Source organism: Meles meles, chromosome 9, assembly GCF_922984935.1.
Source record: "Meles meles chromosome 9, mMelMel3.1 paternal haplotype, whole genome shotgun sequence".
Taxonomy (NCBI): Eukaryota; Metazoa; Chordata; class Mammalia; order Carnivora; family Mustelidae; genus Meles; species Meles meles.
The window spans coordinates 66,324,548-66,346,618 of NC_060074.1; the positions used below are offsets into that span (position 1 = coordinate 66,324,548).

Sequence of the window (22,071 nt, forward strand, 5' to 3'; positions counted from 1 at the left end):
CCTTTCACTCTTGTATTCGTGCTTTTCTGCATCCAAATACACCCCACTGAAGCTTGAATTCCAATTTGGAACAAAACCCTCTCCAGCTGTGACCATCCTCACTGCTCTTCTGTCCGTCTCAGCGTGAGGAGCTCTGAGACCCCTCAGCAGTGGGTACTTTCACTGAGCTCGGGAGCACAATTAGATCTGAAAAGGGGGACCTGGCTCAGAGCCTAGAATGTAAGGAAGGAAAAGAAGAGGTGGAAATTGACTTTGAAAGGCAATTAAGGGGGCTGCCCACCCAGAGTTCAGGTGGGAACTTAAGAAGCTTACTCTTCTCTGAGATTAATTACCCCACCAGGCCTGTTAGGGCTGGATGTGCTGTGAATTCCTCCCCTCCCTCCTTCCCCCTGAACTCTGGCACCCCTAGTTCTCAGGTCGCCTAGCACTCAAAGCCCCAAGTTCTCTGCGCAGAAAAATACAATGGACTTGTGAGCTGGTCTTAAGAAGCACACCAAAGAAGTCTGATAAAATACAAATTTATTAGAAATTTCTCAGCAGCATCATTTCCATTTGCTTTTCTAATCAAAGTACATTTCAAAAAAATTGTAATAAGCTCCCAAAATATGAGCCATGAATATTTTGAGAACTCAGTAATAAAATAATCAGTAGTACATGTTTCATCCATTCATCCATCCATCCATTCATTCATGGTTTTAAAAATGTGCAATATTAGCACAGAGTCAGGAATGCTACGTAGTACGGAAACTGTATATTCCTGCCATGGTTCCCATTGTGGATTCTATACCCACTACCCAAGAGAAAAATCTAGGCTCTGCAGTACATTCCAAAATACAAATGTACGATTAAGCCAAAAGGACCCCCCCCCCCCCCACAAAAGGCTCAAGAACAGTTTCCCTTTCTATTCACGTTCAACTGAGGAAATAAATAGTCATTATAATGATATTTTCACACACAGAAACGAAAACCCAGCTGAGGCTTTGCTTAACTGGTATCTGTTTTGCACCATACTTGATAAAGACAGGGATTTGGTTTTAGTAATTCAGCGGCTAAGCTCCAGCATCTGGGTAGGTAACCGCCTGAGAGGCACGGGAAGGACGGAAATCACCCTAGGATCCGTCCGGCAAAAGGGTTCATTCAATCTGATAACAAACTCTTTGCGGGACACTTGTCCCTCAGGACACGCGACTTTCTCACAGATGTCGCAGGTAAGAATGTTGACTTGGCAGCTAGCGAGGTAACAACATGTGAGAGCGTTCTGGCTGGACAGCACAGATGTGCAGAAGGGGAGCACCAAGCTGGTTTTCTTTCTACTTTCTGTGCAACTGGAGGCAGCGAGAGGCAGATCCAGATGTCCGCACAGCACACCGCACCCCCTGTCCATACGCCTACTGATCAGGTTACAGGTAATGTTGAACAAATGCAGAACATTCATTAAATGCCAAGGTGTAAAAATGGACCCAGGAATGGGGCCTGGATCTCTTTCCTGGATAATCCTATAGAGAACGGGAGTGGTACCCCTTCTTCAGACATGGCTAAACCACCCCACCCCTTGTCAATTCCTTTCCTTGTTGGATCATTTACTGTAATGATCACCAACCAATTCAGCAGATACTTTTATCAGCAAATTTAATGATGTGATAATCTTTCTGAAATTTACAAATGTACAATATATTTATAGAATTACCTTCGGAGAGCTTCAGTGCAAAGATATACATATAGTACATTGTGATAATTATCTATAAAAATAGGAGACAGCATTAAGTAAAAAAAAAAAGGACACTCAAGGCAGAGTTTCCATGGACACTTCCAACTATAGGCGAACTGGGAAAAAATATATATTTTTTTAATAAAGTACTGAATGTTAACTTTCTCTTCATCTGTTTGTAAAAAATATACGTGCAAAAGTGTGTTTCTAATTATTCCCTAGAGAGCTGGCATGGCTATACCTCAGAGTCTTCTCTAACAAGGCTCGCGGTGTCTATAAAAGTGTCTTCGGTTGCAGTATAGGTTGGCACTGGGCCTCTCGGGGAACTTTTAGCAGGGATGGAAGGCGTTGGAGGTGGAGTCACAGCCGCGCTGTCCTTCTGTTCATTCTCCATCTAAGGCCACAATGAAACACGATCAGCCATTTATTCCCCCAACAGGACTAGAAACAGTTTTTGTGTGAAGAAAACAAATCGTTGCCAGTTTGCTCAAGATAATCTGGGCATACATCCCAGTGAGCCAAGCAAGGGATTGCAAAGGAAGAATGCTGAATGCTTGTGCTAAGACAAATTGTCAACAATTACCTCTGCGTAGATCGGATTTTCAAAATTTGTGGCCGGTTTCGGTTTTCGTTTGAAGATATTCCATTTTGTTGCCTAAATGAAAAAGGGGAAAATGAAAACCTTCAGTAACGGAATTCTCTGGTGTGGATTTGGTCCCCTCACGTAAGCTTTAAAATGTCTTCTTAGTAAAGGACAAAGCAAATTTGGACCTGGGACCATGTGACCTGCCCCTTGAGTAAACTGTTCTGTTCCTCCTCAGATGGTCCCCAAACTGAAACTGAGAAGTCTCTGGATCTTTTCATCTAATAAATTTCGAAACATTTCCTTGATCTGACATGTAGAGTTGACAGAATCTGTGCCTCTAGAATCTAGAAGCCCTGAGAGAGCCTAGAGATTTCTTCAGGGCTGCCGGAAATGTAAAGAGAAAGCCAGATGTAACTCCCATTTCCTAAAATGGGGTCTTGATCCTTGGTCAACGCAAGCTCATCCCTTTTCCCTTCATCATCTCTTCCTGTAATCAAAATAGCCATAGTGATACCAAAAATGAGTCTTTACTGAGAGTTCACTAGGTATCAAGGGTTAGCCTACAAGTTTCCCAATTTACCTTCCCAGCAGCTTTGTGAGGTGGGTGCTCTTACGTTCCAGATGAGGAAACAGTCACAGAAAGCTCATATAACTGAATTGCAGGTGGAAGAGTAGGCAGTGATTACAGGACTCCGAGGCCCATAGACCCAAGAAACCAAAGAGGAATCACCATCGATGATGGCGGGTAGCCGGGGGCCTGCGGAAAAGCTGTCCGTGGCGCCACTGCTGGACACAGCTCCGGCTGCCCAATGGAGGCCGACAGGGAAGAGAAAGCAAGGGAGCAGATGCCCAACTCCAGCAGGTAGCTAAGGTAGCCCATCTGTTTTAGGGGTGTCTCTTGTTCTGTGAAAGTAGGGGGCCAATACGTGAAGGAGTCAGGGGGGCACATGACCACAGAAGACCATTCACTGTAACCTGCATGTAAGCGAGCACCTGCTCCATACATGACCGCCACCAAGAGAAAGCTGAACTCGTTCAGGTCAAGAGCCTGGCCTTGGGAAACTTACACCTGTGGAATGGGCTACCTGGGGTTAAGCAATTACTAACCAGAGGAACCATGGTGATTTCCACTGCTATCTCCTTGGGAAACCCAATGCATATCAACGTGACTTTTGGAAAATGACAGAACGGAGTCACAGGAATTCATGTTCCTAAATTTGAGTCCTTTGAGCCAATTTACTGATGATGAGTGACAGATTTGTGAGCCTCTCTGGCACATGAGTGCTAACCTAGGGAGATCCTAACCAAGTGCCTCTACGGCTTCAAGCCACACTGGCTGCTCCTTCCAGTGCCCGGGGCACAAATGATACGGGGAGATTACTAGGTATACCCGGCAGAAGAGACCTTAGAGAGTCTCAGCCTCAACCGATAAAAGAAAGAAAAAAGGAAGTAAGAGGAAGAGCCGACATAGGGCAAAGAGGAAGATGAGAAAGAAGGGACCATAATGGGTGAAGATCTCCTCTCATTTGAAGTCTTTCCGTGTTCATTTTGGTTCTGATGACAGGTGTGCAGGTCAGAGGCTGCAGCACGCCCCCCACCCCACACTCCCTTCCTGCTCAGGCTGGGAGAGAGCTTGGCGTGGTGAAGAGATCACTAGACTTGAAATGGACTGGAAAGAAAAAAATAAGTGGAGAATATAAAATAAATCTGGCACTGCCTTGGGGTTGAGTCAGGCCCAGGGAACATTCAAGATACATGCCATTGTGACATTCAAGTATTTTGGTGTCTGTGGAAAATTAATCTCCAAAATCCACTTTTAAATGTAGCCTGAAGAAAGAAATTCAGTCCCTTGAAAAATATGAAACTGGAAGTTCCTTTTTAAGACAACATTTGTATGTGTCTCGTGTGTGTGTGTGTGTGTGTGTGTGTGTGTCAGGAGAAGAAGGAATTAGTACATGAAATATAAAAAGGTAGACAGAGAGGGGTACCTGGGTGGCTCAGTGGGTTAAAGCCTCTGCCTTCAGCTTGGGTTATGATCTCAGGGTCCTGGGATCAAGCCCCGCATCAGGCTCTCTGCTCAGCAGGGAGCCTGCTTCCCTGCCTCTTTCTCTGCCTGCTTGTGATCTCTCTCTCTGTCAGATAAATAAATAAAATCTTAAAAAAAAAAAAAGGCAGACAGAGAGCTATGTTATAAGCTCTTCATTAGCATCCATTTTTTTTTTTTTTTTTTTTGAGAGAGAGAATGGGAGGCATGAAGGGAGGACGGGAAAGGATCTTAAGCAGGTTCCATGCCCACACAGGAGTCCAATGCAAGGCTTGATCTCAAGACCCTGAGATCATGTCCTGAGCCAAAAACAAAAGTCAGGGAGGTTTAACCGACTGAGCCACCCAGGTGCCCCTTATGAGCATGAATTAAGTTCAATTTCTATTTTGATCCAAACAAGCTGAACAGGAACCAATATCTGAGGTGCTGGAAATCCAACACGACTTCCAAGTTAACTTGGCAGATACCAATTATGCACAGACATGGTGCAATTTGAGAAGTAAGGATGATATAAGTGGCCAGATTTCTAACTACCCTTGGATTTGATTTTTTACATTACTTCACAGAAGAAGTCACAGAACCTTAAAAGAGACATGCCAGATCCTTCTGTCCTCAACTGGGAATAACAGGGGAGGGAGAGTGGAAGAGGATCTGTGGGACCACAGTGTACTCGGGGAGCCACTACTGATGCTCCGTGGACAGGGCCCAGAAGAGGAAAATGTCCTGGAACGCAGAGACAAACTTTTGTACCACAAGTATCTCACCTCATATGCCAACAGTGGCCCTAAGGAGAAGCTTGAAGACTCTAGAACCCAGAGGTAAAATAGTTTGCCCAGGATCAGAGAGCTAAATCTTATCTGGCTTCATATGGAGCCATTAAAACTAGGGATCGATTATACATTAACACAAAATTTTCTATCAGATTTATTTATTGACTTTCTCTCTGTAGACCAAATAGTCTAAAAATCTGAAACTGCCTGAAGGCATGATTAGCAGTCTTTTTTCTTTTACTTTTGGTTGTTATACACTGTGCTTGGCACACTGAGGGTGAAAACACTGGTTGGTCGGACAGACACATGGATAGATGGAGAGTATAAACTAGTGCCATCTCGTGGTGAATACAGGTAACAGCAGAGGAGCTAAGAACAGCACATTTTTCAGGGAACAAAGATGTACACTGTAGAAAAATTCCACTACGTTAAAAAAAAGGAAGGGAACAAAGATGTACACTGTAGAAAAATTCCACTACGTAAAAAAAAGGAAGGGTCTTCTACATGTATCCTTGTATCCTTCTACATGTATCCTTGACACAGTGACACAATGACATAGTGAAGTTATTCTCTAAAATCAAGCACCTCTGGTCTGAAAAGACTAGATCCGGAAGTCTGTTGCCCTTCTTTTCTATATGGTCTCTCATGTCACCGGGAATATCATTCCTATTTCAGAAATGTGGCTTTAGCTGTGGAAAGTTTTTCAATTTGCTATTTTTTAAAAATTATCTTTCTTACCTGCCTACATATCTTGGTTCCATGAGCCTATCAGGGTCTCCCTAGTTTCCCCTAGCATTAGTAAACCCAGGAATTTTGAAGCCCTTTGCAAATCCCATGTCATTTCAGTAGCCAGCCACTGTTACCTGAGTTCTATCAGCACCGGGGGAGGTCGGCTTTGGGTCTGGAACTATTTCAGAAGGGTTGATGGGACTTCCATAGTTCTGGTTATCCACATTTCCAGATACAATCACCTGTGTGCACATTAAAGCACATTATCCAGTTTTGAAACAATTTTGGCTGTGAAGTTTCTTAATCAACTCTTTGGTTCTCTTCATAGCCTTGCTTTCCCACAGACATGGTCAAGCACTCTTTTTCTTACATGAAACTAACCCCATTGCCCAGGACTAAACACTGTTCCCATGTCCCCCAAATCAGGAGCACCAACACTATGTCATCCATGTCATGCCTTAATCCTGGGAGGCAAACGCATATATCACAGCTTACACTCTCAGTAATGACAATTTTATTGTGTTGTCTATGCTTCCGTATTCCCATTCTGACCATACTTCTCAATAAACAACTCTGGCTGTGCATTGGCAACCAAATCTAGAGGAACAGCATGAATTATTCCCAAACTCATCAGAACTGAGAATCTTATCTTTGGATATTTACAGTAAAATTAATAATCTTGGAGGACTGCTTATAAGAAGTTGAATATTTGAAACAAAAGGTATAATAGAATTAATAACCCTCTAGACATTTTTCTGTAACATTCATATGATTCCAAGGTTCCCTCTTTTTTTTTTTTTAAAGATTTTATTTATTTATTTGACAGACAGAGACCACAAGTAGGCAGAGAGGCAGGCAGAGAGAGAGAGAGGAGGAAGCAGGCTGTCTGCAGAGCAGAGAGCCCGATGCGGGGCTCGATCCCAGAACCCTGGGATCATGACCTGAGCCGAAGGCAGAGGCTTTAACCCACTGAGCCACCCAGGCGCCCCCCAAGGTTCCCTCTTAAGCCCAAATTACTATGAATATATAATTAACAAATTATAAGGCAAAAAATCCATTTTTTTTCTGTATTTTTACATTCACTGTTTCATTTCTTTTCAAATGTCGGTATGTTTGTAAACATGGCCTTATTTTATTTCAAGTGAAAATGCCAAATGAGATGTCACATCTGTTTTATCATGTGATTAGATTTTTGCTATCTGGATATCAAAGGATCAGACAAAATGCTTTCAAGATGCAACTATTTCTGATCTTAGGAAAGCTATTCATAAAATAAACACTTCTATATTTAAAAGGTACAATATCTTACGATTTCAAAAGAAGTTTAGGTATTAACAATGAAACCGTATTTCACCAAGGCTCTAGCTTTCTTGACAAAGGAATGACAGATTAAAAGTTGACAGGCACTAGAAATGATATGGGAGCTACTGATCGAAAGCCCGTGAAAACTTCCTTCCCTTCATCTATACACCCATGTCGTCTCCCTGCCTCTCTTAAAGGGGAGTGAGTAATAGGGCTGCACCAAAGAAAATTGAGAGAGCTGCCTATCTATTCTGGAGACTTTTGTACTTTTCAGAGAAGTATGGGGAAGGCAAGTATAGGGAAGTCACCTCAAATAACACCCTGGTGCTATCAGTAAGAACCCAGAGAGTATATCCAGTCCCCCAAATCTCTACATAATGACCTGACAATCATTCACTTGTCCATTTCACAAATACTTACAGAGAGCCTGTTTCTGCTGGCACTGCTTGCCAAGCCCCTGAATGAACTCCTAATTCTTGCCTTGACCACTCAGAATGAAAGGGCTCTTGGTCAGCATCCCAAGAAGGTCCACTAAACCCCAGCAACTATGCAACAAGTTGGTGTCGTATCCTTGGGTTCGCCCTGTGACTGCATATAGTCAAGCGGAAGAATGAACACTGTTTCCTTCCATTCGAAGGTAAGTTGGGAGAACCCTAAGAGGGTATTATTCAATAGAACAAGATCCAACAACAGCAGCACCTCAAAGATAGGGCTGATTTCTCACCTGCGCTGGCTGAACCACTTTGACATCACTGTCCCTGGATGCATACATCGGGTTTTCAAATATTATGGGCTGCTTCCCCATCTCCATGGCAAAGTTTTCACTCTGATGGAGGAGGAAAAAAAATTTTATATATATATATATACACACCTGGTTTACACACAAAGGAAGGTGCCCTCCTCATACCTGAAGAAATAATAGGTACTATGCCAAACATACCCAAAAAGAACTTAGCCCACCCCAAAAAAGGGAGGGGGCAGGTGACACAGGGCTTCCATATGGCAAACCATTACACAAAGTTAACAAAAGCACTCGTTTATCAGATCAAGAAAACAAACATTCTCCCTATATCCACATTGTCTTTGGCTCCTTAATACAAATAACTCACTTGGGGATTGGGTTTGTACAATAGAGAAAAGAGTGGGTGACGGAAGAAGAGCTAAGAGAAGAGGGAGATGGGAAAGAGGAAAGAATGGATCACTCTGTACTGTTATGCAGGGGCAAACATGGAAGATTTGGGGGAAAGGCAGAATACTGAAAATGATTTTCCAGTACTGATTATAAAGACTGTACTAGTCCACTCATAAAGTAGCCATTTGATCCTCGCAAGAGGTATTACTGTAACCATTTTACAGATGAGGACAATGAGGGTCAGAGTGATCAAGTTTGTGCCTACTGTAACATCCTTAGAAAGTGGCAGAATTACGATTTGAACCAACCACTGACTCTAAAAATCACTGCTTGTTCTGTCAATATTTTACATTGGTGGGAAAATATATGAGACTAGGAGACATTATTTCCCGACTCCTTCCTCTCACATACAAAGAGTCACCAAATAAAAACAACACCATGCTCTCTTTCTCCCCCTCCCAAAAAACACAAGACAGCCTCCTAAGATTCCCATTAAACTCAACACTGTTCAGGATTCAACTGTGAGTTAGAGCAGGGGTAGAGTTCAATTTTATTACTAGTATTTTTAGAGAACTTACTGCAACAAACAATGTTTCCTAATTTTGGAAAGACTATTTTGAGAGGCATACTGCTTCATCTTTTTTTACTAGGTTAATTTTATTCTCTATAAAAGTGTTTCTTTTATAAAAAACAGTAAAAATGACAACCTTCAATCTGTCATTTGCAACCACACTCACCATAACCATCGAGCGGTCAATAGCAGACTCGGGCCCAAAACCAGATACTCCGATATCCATGTTAACATCTGCTCCCGATCTGAAGGTCACCCCATTTCCATTTTCAGAGGACTTTACTAGACTACTTAAGCTAAAAAGAAGTAATTGAAACAATGTGCAATTTTTTAAACAACCTTTGGCAACAGTGCACTCTACTCCATACTGCAAACTCTTCCTTAAATGAAGGGCTCGATTCCCACTATGAATTTGCACCTCAAATATGGTAGGACGTTGCTTCAGCTACGTGGAAATGTTAAAGCACATTCCCGAATGGTGGAGATCTGAGAAAGAGCCAACCGGGCACTTGCAGGAATAAAGCCTGGTCCATCCCACAGAGAGAGTTCCAGTCTGACCCGAACGTCCAGTCTGACCCAACGTGCCAGTGGGCACAACCATTTAAACTCTAAAATAGGATCTGCACCCAGGCTTCCAAAGAAGCACTTGATTCAGAAGTTGTGATCTGAAATTACAGCTTTAAGTTCACTACTTTTTGTTTCTGCAGAAAAAGCAAGCTGCACACTGTGCTTATATATATATATATATATATATATATATAAAAAACACCTAACTTATTCACATGGTCCCATCACCCAGGCTTCTAACATCAATATTCCCATACTGAAACTGACCTTGGTAGCTTGGGCAGAGAAGGCAAAAGGGAACCCGTTCTCCGGTAGTGGAAAAATCCTAATGCCGCCAAAGCGGCGATGATGATGATCAGGATGATGGTCAAGAGCACAGCCACCGCTGCTGTCAAAGAGGGGAGAAGGGACCGTATCAGCAGGTGGAAAGGGAAAGGCGCCAGAAGACGTCATGGTGGAAGCAGGGGGTAGAACCACTCATTCTCCCAAGACGGAGTTAAACAGAATCTAGACAGCACTCAAAACTTAGGAGCAGTGCGGCCTTTCCAGGCTGCTCGTGTTCTTAAACTTACTTGTTCCTGGAGGGACACCTTTGGAAAGCCCTATTTCACAGTGCTTTCCCATGTAACCACTGGGACACCTGGAAGTAAAAAGAAGAATGGCTCACAAGCTGTGGCCTTCCTAGGCTTCCATAGCTCTTTACAAGCCCGTCTTCGGGTAGAGAGAGGTTGGACCGAGCAAATTACGTGCAGAAGAGTCAATGTGTCCTGCACGACTTTCCTGTGCTCTGCCAGTGGGTGATGAGCAGAAAGAACAGCAATCAGTCTTTGAAATTCACTTTTGGTGTTGTGACCCTGACATCAAATAAACCTCATGGTGTCACCTTTACTCTATGGAATTCTTCCTTCAAGAGAAAACTAAAAACCACGATTGTATTCTGTCCTCTGACACATATTCATTAAGTATTTTCAGAGACCTCCATTTATCTTGTTCCGTGTTAGAGCTTTCTCCATAATTCTCTTTTTTCCACATCTCTGACCCAGTCTCTGCTCATCACGAGGGCTTGGGCTGGAGCACCACTGCTGACATCCTGTATCCCACAATCCTAGTGTCTTTACCACCTCCAGACGAGTAGGGAAAAAATGGGGACTGCCACTTCTCTAAGCCCTTGTTAGAGCTGGCCCACACTCCTGCAGCATCTCCTGGGGAGGGGGGATGGGAAATGCAGAATCCCTGTGAAGGAGGTGGGCATTTGATCCAGAAGATTCTTATGAACAGTATACAGTTGGAGCAACACTGCCTTAGTTCTCTGTGGAATCTCCCAAGGGAGGGCAGGCTGGCAAAGACGAGAAAATTAGTGAAGTGGCAAGGTTCCTGTACTTGTTTTTCTGGCCACTTGGTCTAAAATTCCCCCAGGACACACAAGGCCTACAGCTCGGACCTCAAGATTCAGACTTACTTGCATTTGGGGAGGTCGTTCTCATCAAAATAGCAACTTCCTCCATACATACACCGGCATGGGGGGGGCATGCTGATGGGACTCTCAATGGCTGCAGAAAGGGAAAGCCATGCATGTGTTAGTCAGCCACACTCGGCAGAGCACCCAAACCATGCACATCTGTTCAGGCCCAGGGTTGGGGTGGGGAGTGTGAGGGGGAGGGCAGCTACTTAGCCTCCCTCTCAAAACATTACCTTCCCCTGGAGGCAGATAAATTTCCTTAATAAGGTTTTTGAAAGGAATGCACATTTGGTGGAAGAAAAGAAGCAATTTACAGCATCTTCCCTCCAAACAGTGGAGAGACACTACACTCCAAAACATACATTAATGTTTAAAAGAAGCTTATGGTAAAGAGATCTCTTAGGACAGTCACGTTCTCATTGGAAATTTTCAGAATTCTCCTCTGCAAACCCAGTTTAACACAAGAGCTCAGTCTGGGGACACCTGGACTTGAACTGAAGGCTCCAAAGCATCACGGACCCATCGAGCAACTGACAGACACACAATGCAGGGACACAGATGTCTGATAAGACAGCTGGCCAGAGCTGTCCTATTTCTTTTAAGTCCTCCAAAACTGTCCTCGCTCTGGGCCCCTGTTCCAGCTCAGCACTCACATACTTCCTGGATGTGCCTGATGGGCTTGTTAGCATTCCCATGTCTCATTCTTAGAAGATGCTCAGTGAGTATTTACTACTTGTGCCTTTACTTAAGGAGTTCAGAGGCCTTCCTGGCTCAGTCCTCAACCTGAAACTCTACTCAAAATTCACTTTATCAGAGAGGCCTTCTTGGAACTCTAGCTAAAGGTAACCCAACTCCCACCCCATCCTCATCCCTCTTACCTTGGCTTTGGTTTTCTCCTTTTGCTTTTACTACCTGACATTATATACTAGGGGTGGGTGAGTCTCTATTTACTGTCCTACTAGAATATAAACCCAACAAGAGCAAATATTCTGCTTTTTCACTTCCATTACCTCCAGAACTAATGCCTAGCATGTAGTAGGCACTCAAATACTTATCAAATTAACTAATTAATATACCAAACCAAGACCCTATAACTACCTGGAATAACTACCGCCATTAGCGTGCTTGCTTTGGTTAAGTTCTTTTAGACAAGAATCTTTCTATAATGCACTTGGCAAAAAATGTAAGTGAAGAAAGTAGTCGACGGGGTGACAATTTGGACAACACCACTCCCAAGTGTGAAATCGCAATATATGTCAGAACCGTCCATCTACCGCAGAGAACAAAGGTCAAAAGCCTGAAATCATTTGTTTCAAAATATTGCTAAATATTGTAAGCTTGCCAATATTTCTCCAGTAGCCTTGGGATGAGAGTGGGGATTCGGGAAGGGAACCAGGGGAAGCAGTTTTCTCTCCATCAGTTCATTCTCTAAACCTGCCAACTTTTCAGCCTGACTGGGAAGAGCCAAAAGGTGGTGCATTGTTTGACCACTTGCTCCCCCTGGTGGCCAAAGGTGGTTAAGCATCTCCCCATCAGCTAAAACTGAGGGATGGGAACCATAAAATGGTCACTAAAACATAAAAACAAGGATGTGAGCCACAAAATGGGCCACTGGTGAACTGCATGATGATTTTTTAAATGTGTGTATTAAGAACTGGACACTAGTTAGGATCACTAGTGGACACCCATGGTTGATATGCTTCTTAATTTGAGAGTCATTGAAGAAAGGTCTTGCCAGGCACAGGTCACCCGCAGTATTTTGGATGAGGAAAAAAACCACTGCATCCTTATTCTGAACTCCGTCTCCCAACAGTGTACAGTGCCTTTTACAATGTGGCCCTTTTCCACTTGCAAAACTCTGGAATGAGCATGCGAGGAAAACAGTGACCCTCTTCTTGCCCTCCCATCTGTACTGGGTGAGGCCCCCCCACCACAGAAACCTAGTTCCCCACTTGAACTCCAGTTACGGCTGAATGGATTCCGGAGCAACTGACATCTGGTATGGAGTAGAGAAAGGATGTGGAAGCCTTATAGAAAACCCACTCTTCCAAATACCTACAAAACACCACAATCGTAGATATGGGGGCACTGGACCTATTCAGATTCTAGCAAGTAATTCTCAGCAATCATTGGAACACCAGTTCTGTTGGGCTTCCTAAGTTCCACTCAGCTCTGTTTGTATTTCCCTGATCTCCTCCCTCCTTCAAGCCACACCTACTCTATCCTGCAAAGGACCCAGCACAGGGATTTTTCAGATTCCCGAAGAAGGTGAAACGCTGGCAGGGAACCTACTGAGGAAAGCAGGGGAGTGTTCCCAAGCCCCCGTGGCTGCCCAGGCAGTGGCGTTACCTGCATTACAATCAGTGCTGCTCCCCGTGATGAAGGCGGACCCTTGGGGGCAGGCACAGCTATACCCTCCAGGTCTCAGGAGGCAGAGGTGACTGCAGACATTTTTACAGCGGTTGGGCACTGGAAAGCACGTGAAAACAGTGGTTAGGGTCCGAGGAGGAAATGAGAACGTCAACCAAGGATCCGCTCATCAACTGAGTTGGGGCCCTTCCATCCTACTCCTGTACCACTCACATTTCTCCTGGCATTACCTAGCTCTGCCCTTGCCCTGGCAGGTGTGGAAGGTAGGTGTCTAGTCCGCTGCATGACCTCAAAAACAAGTCAATGCAAAGTAATCTGAGATAGTTCAAAAGACCAGTAAGACCCTATTATTATGTCAAGATTTCTCATTACCATAGATCATAATGTACCCAGATCCAAAGTTAGATATGATTTCCACCCCACCCTCATAGAAGGACTTTCTTCTGGACTTCTTTGGTTCTCCTACTTGCAAGACAAGGGAACTTAAAGCTGTGATTATCAGAATCACCTGAGAGCTATTTCACCACTATTGATGCCCAGTCACAGAAATTCAGATTTTAATTGGTCTAGGATACAACACAAGTGTTACCATTAAAAGCTTCTCAAGTAATTCTGGAGTCTTCTGAACTCTATCCTAGCCTATATTATGAGGTCTCCAAGATATAGATGATCTCTAAATTCCTTCACAGACTAGTATTCTGTGATCCTGATTCACTATCATCTAATATGGAATCACACACAAGGCATGGCTATAAAATCGTAAACCACTTCCCAAAGACTCACACAAAATCTGCCCATTTCTTCGGCTCTCTAGAGCAGAACTTTTCCAAGTTGAATGTAATACAAATCACCTAGGAAATTGGACTCCAAAAGGTTGGGTGAGGCCTGACTGTCTTGCACTTCTCACCAACTCCTGTAAGATACCAGTGCAACCGGTCCATGCCCACTCTTGTGTAGGGCCTGGAACAGGACTTTTCCAAATGTGGTTCCTTTACCAGCAACATCACCATCAGTTGAGAACTTATTTGAAATGTAAATTTTTGGCCATCTCAGGTCTATTAAATCAAGAAACCCGTCAGGTGGGGCCCAACAAGCTCTCTAGATGATTCTGATACATGCTCAAATGTGAGAACTACTGGTGCTGAGTAAATGCTAATCTGACACAGCTGGGCTACATCTCCGGCCTACACAGTAATCAGGGCTCTCTTAAGGGGGCCCAGCTGACTCCAGATTTTCCTCTAACTCCTAGGTAGCCTTCTCTACAAAGGCAGAGAGAGGGCTCACCATGTGTACTGTGCTCTCCCCTCCTGTCTTCAAAACTGCCCAGGATGAGAGCCCCAGCCACATGGAAGACATAAGGGCTATTGTATCAGTGGGGTTCCTTATAAGTGAGAGGAAAATAAAACCTCTTTATACAGTTTTGGAGACTAACTGATGTAACCATCTGTCAGAATTAACACTTGAAGAGAGAATCTTATAGATTCTTATAGAGCTTAATAAAAGTTGATTTCCTTTCCTCTCTTCAAGAATTTCCCTTCCAGGGCACGTGGGTGGCTCAGTCGGTTACACATCTGCTTTCAGCTCAGATCATGATCCCAGAGTCCAGGGATCAAGCCCCAGGTTGGGCTCCCTGCTCAGCAGGGAGTCCGATTCTCCCTCGGACCTTCCTGTTCTCGTGCTCTCTCTCTCTCTCTCTCAAATAAATAAATAAATCTTAAAAAAAAGAAGAAGGAGAAGAATAATTTCCCTTCCCTTTCACCTTACTCCATTCAGCAATGAAGGATGAATTAGAACATCGCTAATCTGATGAAACAGGACCCACAACTAAGAAAATGGGGAAGACGGGAGGCGGTAGCATATGACTAACAATTTTAAACTAGGCTCCCATAGCTCAGGATAACATGACTCACCTAGCCTTGGAATTTTAAGGGTATGTAACACCGACCATATCCAGGAAACCTGTTGTAACCCACCTGACCCCAAGCAGGATTTTGATGCCTGCTGGATTCTGTGGCCTAGAAGTATAAACCTGCAATTCCAATGAGGACTGAAATATTTTTACTTCATGTCTGCTGGTGAGGTACATAATTGCATCTGACCTCCAATTTTATCTTTCTTTGGTCAAAATGGTTAACACACACACAACCCTTTCATGTACATAGATCAGACTATTATAATCCACTACCACTTTCCAACAATAAAGCCATTAATTTGAAATAAGGTTTCCAGATAATAAGGAACATCTTATTCCAAGGTTGGTGTTACCTGACCGATCATATCTGTGTTGATGGAAGATTCGAACTTGAGTGAGCCACGGGTTCACAATCAGCATTTTCTCTTTCTCATCTCGCCCAAATTTATCTTGCTTCCACACTTCTCCCTTATGCTTAGATATCCAGTAAAACTGGCCTTCAAAGATGTCCAGACTATATGGGTTCATTGCTATTTACCCACAGAGGAAAGCCAAAGCAAAACAAGGTTATTGAATAGAAAATACCCTACCCCTCTTTTATATCAGATGTCATTATGCTTGAATTAATCCCTAATACAACATTCAGGCAGACTTTCTGTACTGTGACCACAGAAGTGTGCAAAGTTGGCAGATCAAGATGACAGATGTTGAACTAGATTAATGCCTACTGGTTGATGGCAATTACAGAGAACCTGCCCACTTTCAAGCTTCTGATTTAATTTTATGTTTGGACAACAATTTGGATGGCAAGGATTCTATTTTTTTTTCCTTTGAACATAAGACACCGCTTATCACACAGAGCTAACAGGTACTGGATTGTTGCAGTTCTTCAGAAATCTGGAGAAGAAAACAAAATGCTTCTCTCCTTCTAGATGTTTCTAGTTGTACAGAATAAGCAACTGAGCATAATAAAAACAAATGGGTCTGGAAGTGGTTAGACATGGGTTTCCATTGGTACACCGGAAATGCTACTCTATCAGGCCAACTTAAGAGGGAATTCAGTCATTTCACTATCTGTTGCTAAAAACACCTCTTAAAAATTATGTTAAAAGGAAAAAAACCTTAATCATTGCTAATGGATTCATTTGCATTTAAATGAGCAGCTGGGGAATTGGAAGGAGTGTGATAGCTAAGAAACTAGATAAACCTAGATCAGGGCAGACACTAGAAATGTATTTCTTGATTACAGAACATATTAAAATCTAACCCATTTCTAACCTGCATTTACAACGATTCTCCTATCAGTCCCATCATGTTTTATAGTTTCAATATTGTTCTCCTTGAAGTCACACCAGTAGATCCGGTCATCATTCAAATAATCAATAGCAAGGCCTGTTGGCCAGCCAAGGTCCTCCTGCACCAGGGTTTTCCGATGTTGTCCATCCATCCAGGCAGACTCGATTTTAGGTTCTCTGCCCCAATCAGTCCAGTACATAAGCCTGTAACAGAAGGTTTTCTCTTTTTAATATTTCATCTAGTGAGACTTCTCCACCAAAGCAGAGCATGACCTTCCAGCAGGGAAATCTGCTGTGTGTCATAGAGATCTGGGTGCTAAGTGATGCGGTTTTTGCACTTTACTCTAGAAGACAGGGTGAGAAAAGGAGGAGCCAGTGCATCTGTGGTCTATCCTTCTTGAAAACTTCCTCCATAGTGATTGCCCAGCCCTGTTTGAGTATATATATTCAGACACTTTAAAATGTATGATCACAAAAGCTGTTCATTCTTCATAAAATATTTATTGAATGCCTTCTGTGTTAGCAGCACTATTCTGTGTTTGACATGTATCAGAGAATAAGGATTCCAATTTTAAAATGCATTATTTTGCATCCAATTAATAATTATAGAACTGCACAGACCAGGGATGGCACTATTTCAAATACCTGGAAGGACCAGACAGGAGACATAAATGAGTGGAGCACTGCAGTTACAAACATCAAGTGATGGTGAGAACAAAGTCCTGTCTAGAAGTTCCAGGCAATGCTACAGCAAGAAAGGCATCCCTACTGGGGTACCCGGGTGGCTCAGTTGGTTAGGAGTCCACGTCTAGACTTTGGCTGAGGTCATGATCTCAGGGTTATGAGACAGAGCCCTGCATCAGGCTCTGCACTGGGCATAAAACCTCTCCCTTTCCCTCTCTAGGTAAAGAAGTCATTACCTACATAGTGTTATCAGTTGTTCTGATTTTTCAAGCCAAAAACATAGCCTAAACATTTTTTTTAAATGTTAGTAACTAAATTTTAAAAACCCTAAAACTCTGCTTAGTTCAAGTCCAATCTGTCTATAGGCCATATTTAGGCGACCAGCCACCACTCTGCAGTCTCTAGTCTCAATCAATCATCAGGTCAAGACCGACCCTTAAATTGAGAAATGTGTGAATTTTAGACAAACTGGGCTATGGAAAAAATGTGACCAGAGGCCCTCCCCTTATGCAGTATCAGTCTGAGGCTTGGGTGGTTCTAAAAGATCTTTAGGGAATACTGTAATTCTTTAAGTTAGTAATAGATGCCACTCCAAATAGTCCAAGGACAATTTCAGTCCAATTAGGAAAAAATAACTAAGACAGAAATTTTTGACAATCCACTGGAAAACATCTAGAACATGAAGGACCCCTCCGAGTACTTACCCTAATTTAGGATTCACAACCACTGCAGCTGGTTGATCCAGTCCAGTGGAAATCAGCCACTTTCTGTACCTCCCATCAAGTTTAGCCACCTGGATCCGTTTGGTCTTGGCATCTGACCAGTAAATATGCCTGAATTTAAAGGAACAAAGTTAAACATCTAAAAAAGTCTCAACGGATCACTTCTGGGGGAAGAGGTTTAAAGATGAGAGCCTTCAGTTTGGAAGATGGGGCCAACAAGACAACTACTTAGATAACCAGTGGTCAGAGCAGAGTTTTCTTCTCTGGGGAATGCTCCGATATCTTCCACCAAGGGTCTTTGGAAAGTTACGAGTGGAAGCGTAAGGAGTAGAGGGGGGACTCCTGCCTAATCAGCCAGCGTCAGCGATGATGATGAACTCACATCTGACATTGCTATGAGACATGCACTGCCAGGTGGAAGTCATAAGGCACAGCTGAGCTGGCCAATTCCGACTGCCCTGGGAGCCTGCTTCTGCTAAGCGAAGAGCGCCACTGGCATCAACAGCAGTCCAGCATCAGCTCCAAGAATAAGTGGAAATAGCTTTTCCAAAGTAACATTCAGCAAGGCCATCCTGCCCTGTTGCACTATCCTGCAGGTCTCAGTCCCGTACGAACAGAGAGATCTCCATCAGTTTCTTCACGCACTCGCTCATGAAGGCTAAGAAAGAAGTGAAACTTCAAACATGAATTGCCTGGTTGATTTTCAGAAGGAAGTGCTAAAGTCTAGAGTTTTAAGTTACTGACTCTCCAAGGCCCTGATTCCTGACAGAAAACGCTGAAATGAGTGCCCTGATAGCCTGTGGGCATAGCAGGGACCTAATTAACTTCTTCAGAGACGCTCAAGTCTTCCAGAAGCACCAGACAAGTTTGTTAAAAGGTGAAAATTAATTTATGCTGTAAATGACTCTCCATTATCCCAGAGGGCAACAAGCCCCTGAGCCTTTCCTCTCAAACATTTTTTCATTATTCCTTCATTTTCAAGGACATGGGGAATTCAGTGAATGTTTGCGCTCAGATCCTAATGCAATCCGTATCCCATAAATGTCACTCCTGATGCAAGGCTCTTTCTTGAAGAAGGAGCTTTTGAACTTTTCCACATCAGTTCAAATCTCCTGTATCCTACTTAAGATTCATATTTAGGGATCACATAAAATGTCTGGCTCTGGTCTCTGGAGTTCTAGAAGATCTGAAAGAGCAGAACAAAGCTGACACCACTATGAACTCAAAATCAAAACATTTAACAGGAAAGGCAAATTTCCAATCTGCTCAGACAAAACAGCCCTGCTGAAAACACAAGATGTGGATTGCTGCCCCTCAAAATAATTACCACAGAGAAAAATGTTTCATCTCAACTGCCTTGCTGGTAGGACTGGAGGCTGTTCCACTTCCTCGCAAAATGAATAGTGCTGCCATACTGAGAGTTCTGATCTGGGAATCCAAAACTCTGTTGCCAAGAACGCTCTCCTGGATGTAATATGAGATCTTGACCTTGGTGCTCTCCCAAACCTTTTCATGGCATCCACAGAATATAGGAAATGATAATGTTTATTTGACACCTTGGGATAAGCAGAGGTGACTGAGGGAGCTAGATACGGCAAGCCCAGGCATCACACAGTTGCACCAGCGCTGAGGGCTACCCTTATCTGGACCAGCTTAACTCACTGCCATGACAAGCTGTAGGGGGTCTGGCCAGGATAACAGAAGAGACAAGAGGAGAATGCCGCTAAACTTACCTTCCAACCCAGTCCACTGCTAATCCATCCGGTTGCATTATGGATTTCAGGTTCAGGTTAACTTTTGACACAAGATTATTAGTACCAGATTCAAAGTTGGGGATGTAGGCACGTTTGATAGCTCCAAAATCAGAGCCATGCCCTAGCACAGTATAATATATGACACCTGCAAGACACACAGTTGAGTTTCATGTTAAGAACATCAGGGAAGGGAGGAAACTGGGGTCTAAGCAGGTCAACTATTGTTCATTTACTGACATCTCTACTTCCTCATTGTTCCTATAAGACAAATAATTCAATTATACCGATCTGATCAAACCTCAGAACATCATACTTGAGCTACTACTAGCTACAAATACTTCAACTGATAGCTTACTGATACTGACTTGGGTCTACTTCAAAGGTAACTTACTAAAATACATTTCAGCCAAGAGCCTGTATTTATTCTCATTAGAATCAAGTTCTAGTTTCCAAAATGAAATGTATAAATAAGCCAGAGGAAGGCTAGTCAATAACTTGCAGTAAAGGAGCTATGTAGATGAGAAGTCCTATTTTGTGTAGAGAACAAAGGACAGTGGACAGCAGGCATCTTAAAATGCACAGGAAGACTGCAACTTTTAAGATGGACTTTTTAAGGAAAGATATATTTTCCTAGGTGTTTGCCATTCTTGAAAAGTTTACTGTACCGTGTAAATGAGTGTGAAAACACAGCCATAATAAATCTTACATAGCATAGTTACTGATAGTTTGCAAAACATTTTCACACCTGTTATCTCATTTGATCTTCAAAGAACTCTCCAGGGAGGCAGGCAGACAAGATTACTGTTCTTATTTTACAGTTAAGAAATGGAGAACCAGAGAACTGTTATGATCGTTACAATTAGTTAGTTATAAAGCTCAGTACGTGAGGGAAACAGGCATCGAAAATGAGTTTTCTGATTCCTGCCCCATTACCATCTCCCACACACGCCAGAGAGCCATGAGAGACTCAATGATAAACATTTTCGTATTTTCATTCACTGAACTAAAGTCCTAAAGCAACCAGCACACACACTGTTGGGTCAGATGCTGGGTGAGATGTTGGGTCAGATGGTAGCCCTGCAGAGTCAAATTAGATGCAATCCTATCTTCAAAGAGCTCATGGTTAAGGTACAGGGAGAAAATGATGTGGATGGCTATAACTCAATGTAACATGTGCTTTAGTAAAAGCATGTATAAAACCCTACAGGCTCACCCAGTGAGCAATTATGGAACTGTGCCCAGGAAGGGTTATAGAAGGTATCAGAGGAGGGGGACATTTGAACTTAGTCTTTGAAGTCTGAGTAGAAATTCTGAAGGGTACAGGGATAGGGGAGAACAATCCCTTCATGAGCAGAGACGAAGAGATATTAAAGAAAGGGATATGAGGTGGTCCTAAAAGGATAGTCCTCATAGATGGGAGAAGGTTTGGTTGAAAGTTGAGAAAGTTCCACTGGGACACATGGCCAAATTAAGGCATCCTGAGCACGCTGGATAGGAGGAGTTCTATCCTCCACTCATGCAACAAAATTCACTCACTAAAAAACAGATGCCCCAAAGTTTAACACCTTATAATTCAATTAATTCAATTAATATCAGTGGCAGCTGCCAAAGTTCATACTCACTGAGACCTATGCCTTCAGGGTCCCAATCATAATCAAGAGCCTGAATACGTTCTTCGCCTTCAAGATAATCTGAGAACCTCTCAGATGAGAGATTGTATTTTCGAATTCGTACGTTTTCAGGCAGTAGCAACAAAGGAGGGTTACCTGTAAAAAAAAAAAAGACAAGGGCTGTTATATTTCTTTGAATTCTATCTGAACTCGTTTTTAAAATGAAGCAGATATAAAATAGTAAGTATCCTCCCACCTTTAAAAAAACACAAGTTTTTATAGGAATCTGACTACCTCTGCTAATCAACAGAACTAACGACTACCAACTGGGGTGTGCAAAATCTGTGACTGAACATTCTTGTCTCCATTTTCAGGTGGAAAGCTAGTATTTCTGTTAGGGATGTTATCACTTCTTTATTCTTTGTCCTCTGTAGGTAATGGTTTAGAATAAGACAGGACTGAGACCCCCAGACAGTGTCCTCTTTTCCCCTGATTTTTTGCCCTTATTCACTGACAATAAAACAGACAAGATAGCAGACAATTTCATGGAAGAAACACAGTATGTATAGTGATCTAAAAGTTTAGTAGGATGTCCTCATTCCTTACTCTTTACTGACAGATTTTATGATTCTTTTAGCAGGTAATTGGCTCCACGACTCAATTTATCTCTCAGCTAATGACAAAAACAGCTTGTTCTTTTCTCACGCAAAGCATCTATTTCAATGGTGACTCATCCTGAGGTGCACGGTCTATAATTTTAAAATTTAATTTACTAGCATAATGTCAATCGAATCTCATTTAAGTAACTTTTGAAAGTTCACTTTATGTATTTCTTCTGTCTTGGTGTTGTGTTTTA

General features: G+C 42.8%; 1 protein-coding gene across 3 annotated transcripts in view; it reads right to left on the reverse strand.

Moving 5' to 3' along the window:
* Positions 1 to 502: 502 nt before the first annotated feature.
* Positions 503 to 22,071, reverse strand: part of LRP2 (LDL receptor related protein 2) — a 209,281-nt gene continuing 187,712 nt past the window's right edge. For 2 of the 3 annotated variants that reach the window (XM_046019204.1, XM_046019202.1), the window contains 14 exons: positions 21,228 to 21,371; positions 19,585 to 19,750; positions 17,834 to 17,962; positions 16,429 to 16,649; positions 15,504 to 15,680; positions 13,218 to 13,337; positions 10,869 to 10,959; positions 9,982 to 10,049; positions 9,677 to 9,797; positions 9,009 to 9,138; positions 7,864 to 7,965; positions 5,972 to 6,079; positions 2,292 to 2,363; positions 503 to 2,102 (listed from right to left, as the gene is read on the reverse strand). In XM_046019204.1, the coding sequence (XP_045875160.1) occupies positions 1,944 to 2,102; positions 2,292 to 2,363; positions 5,972 to 6,079; positions 7,864 to 7,965; positions 9,009 to 9,138; positions 9,677 to 9,797; positions 9,982 to 10,049; positions 10,869 to 10,959; positions 13,218 to 13,337; positions 15,504 to 15,680; positions 16,429 to 16,649; positions 17,834 to 17,962; positions 19,585 to 19,750; positions 21,228 to 21,371 (1,808 nt within the window). In that variant the 3' untranslated portion in view covers positions 503 to 1,943. The remainder of the gene's footprint in view (positions 2,103 to 2,291; positions 2,364 to 5,971; positions 6,080 to 7,863; positions 7,966 to 9,008; positions 9,139 to 9,676; positions 9,798 to 9,981; positions 10,050 to 10,868; positions 10,960 to 13,217; positions 13,338 to 15,503; positions 15,681 to 16,428; positions 16,650 to 17,833; positions 17,963 to 19,584; positions 19,751 to 21,227; positions 21,372 to 22,071) is intronic. The other variant, XM_046019203.1, reaches the window with a different exon arrangement.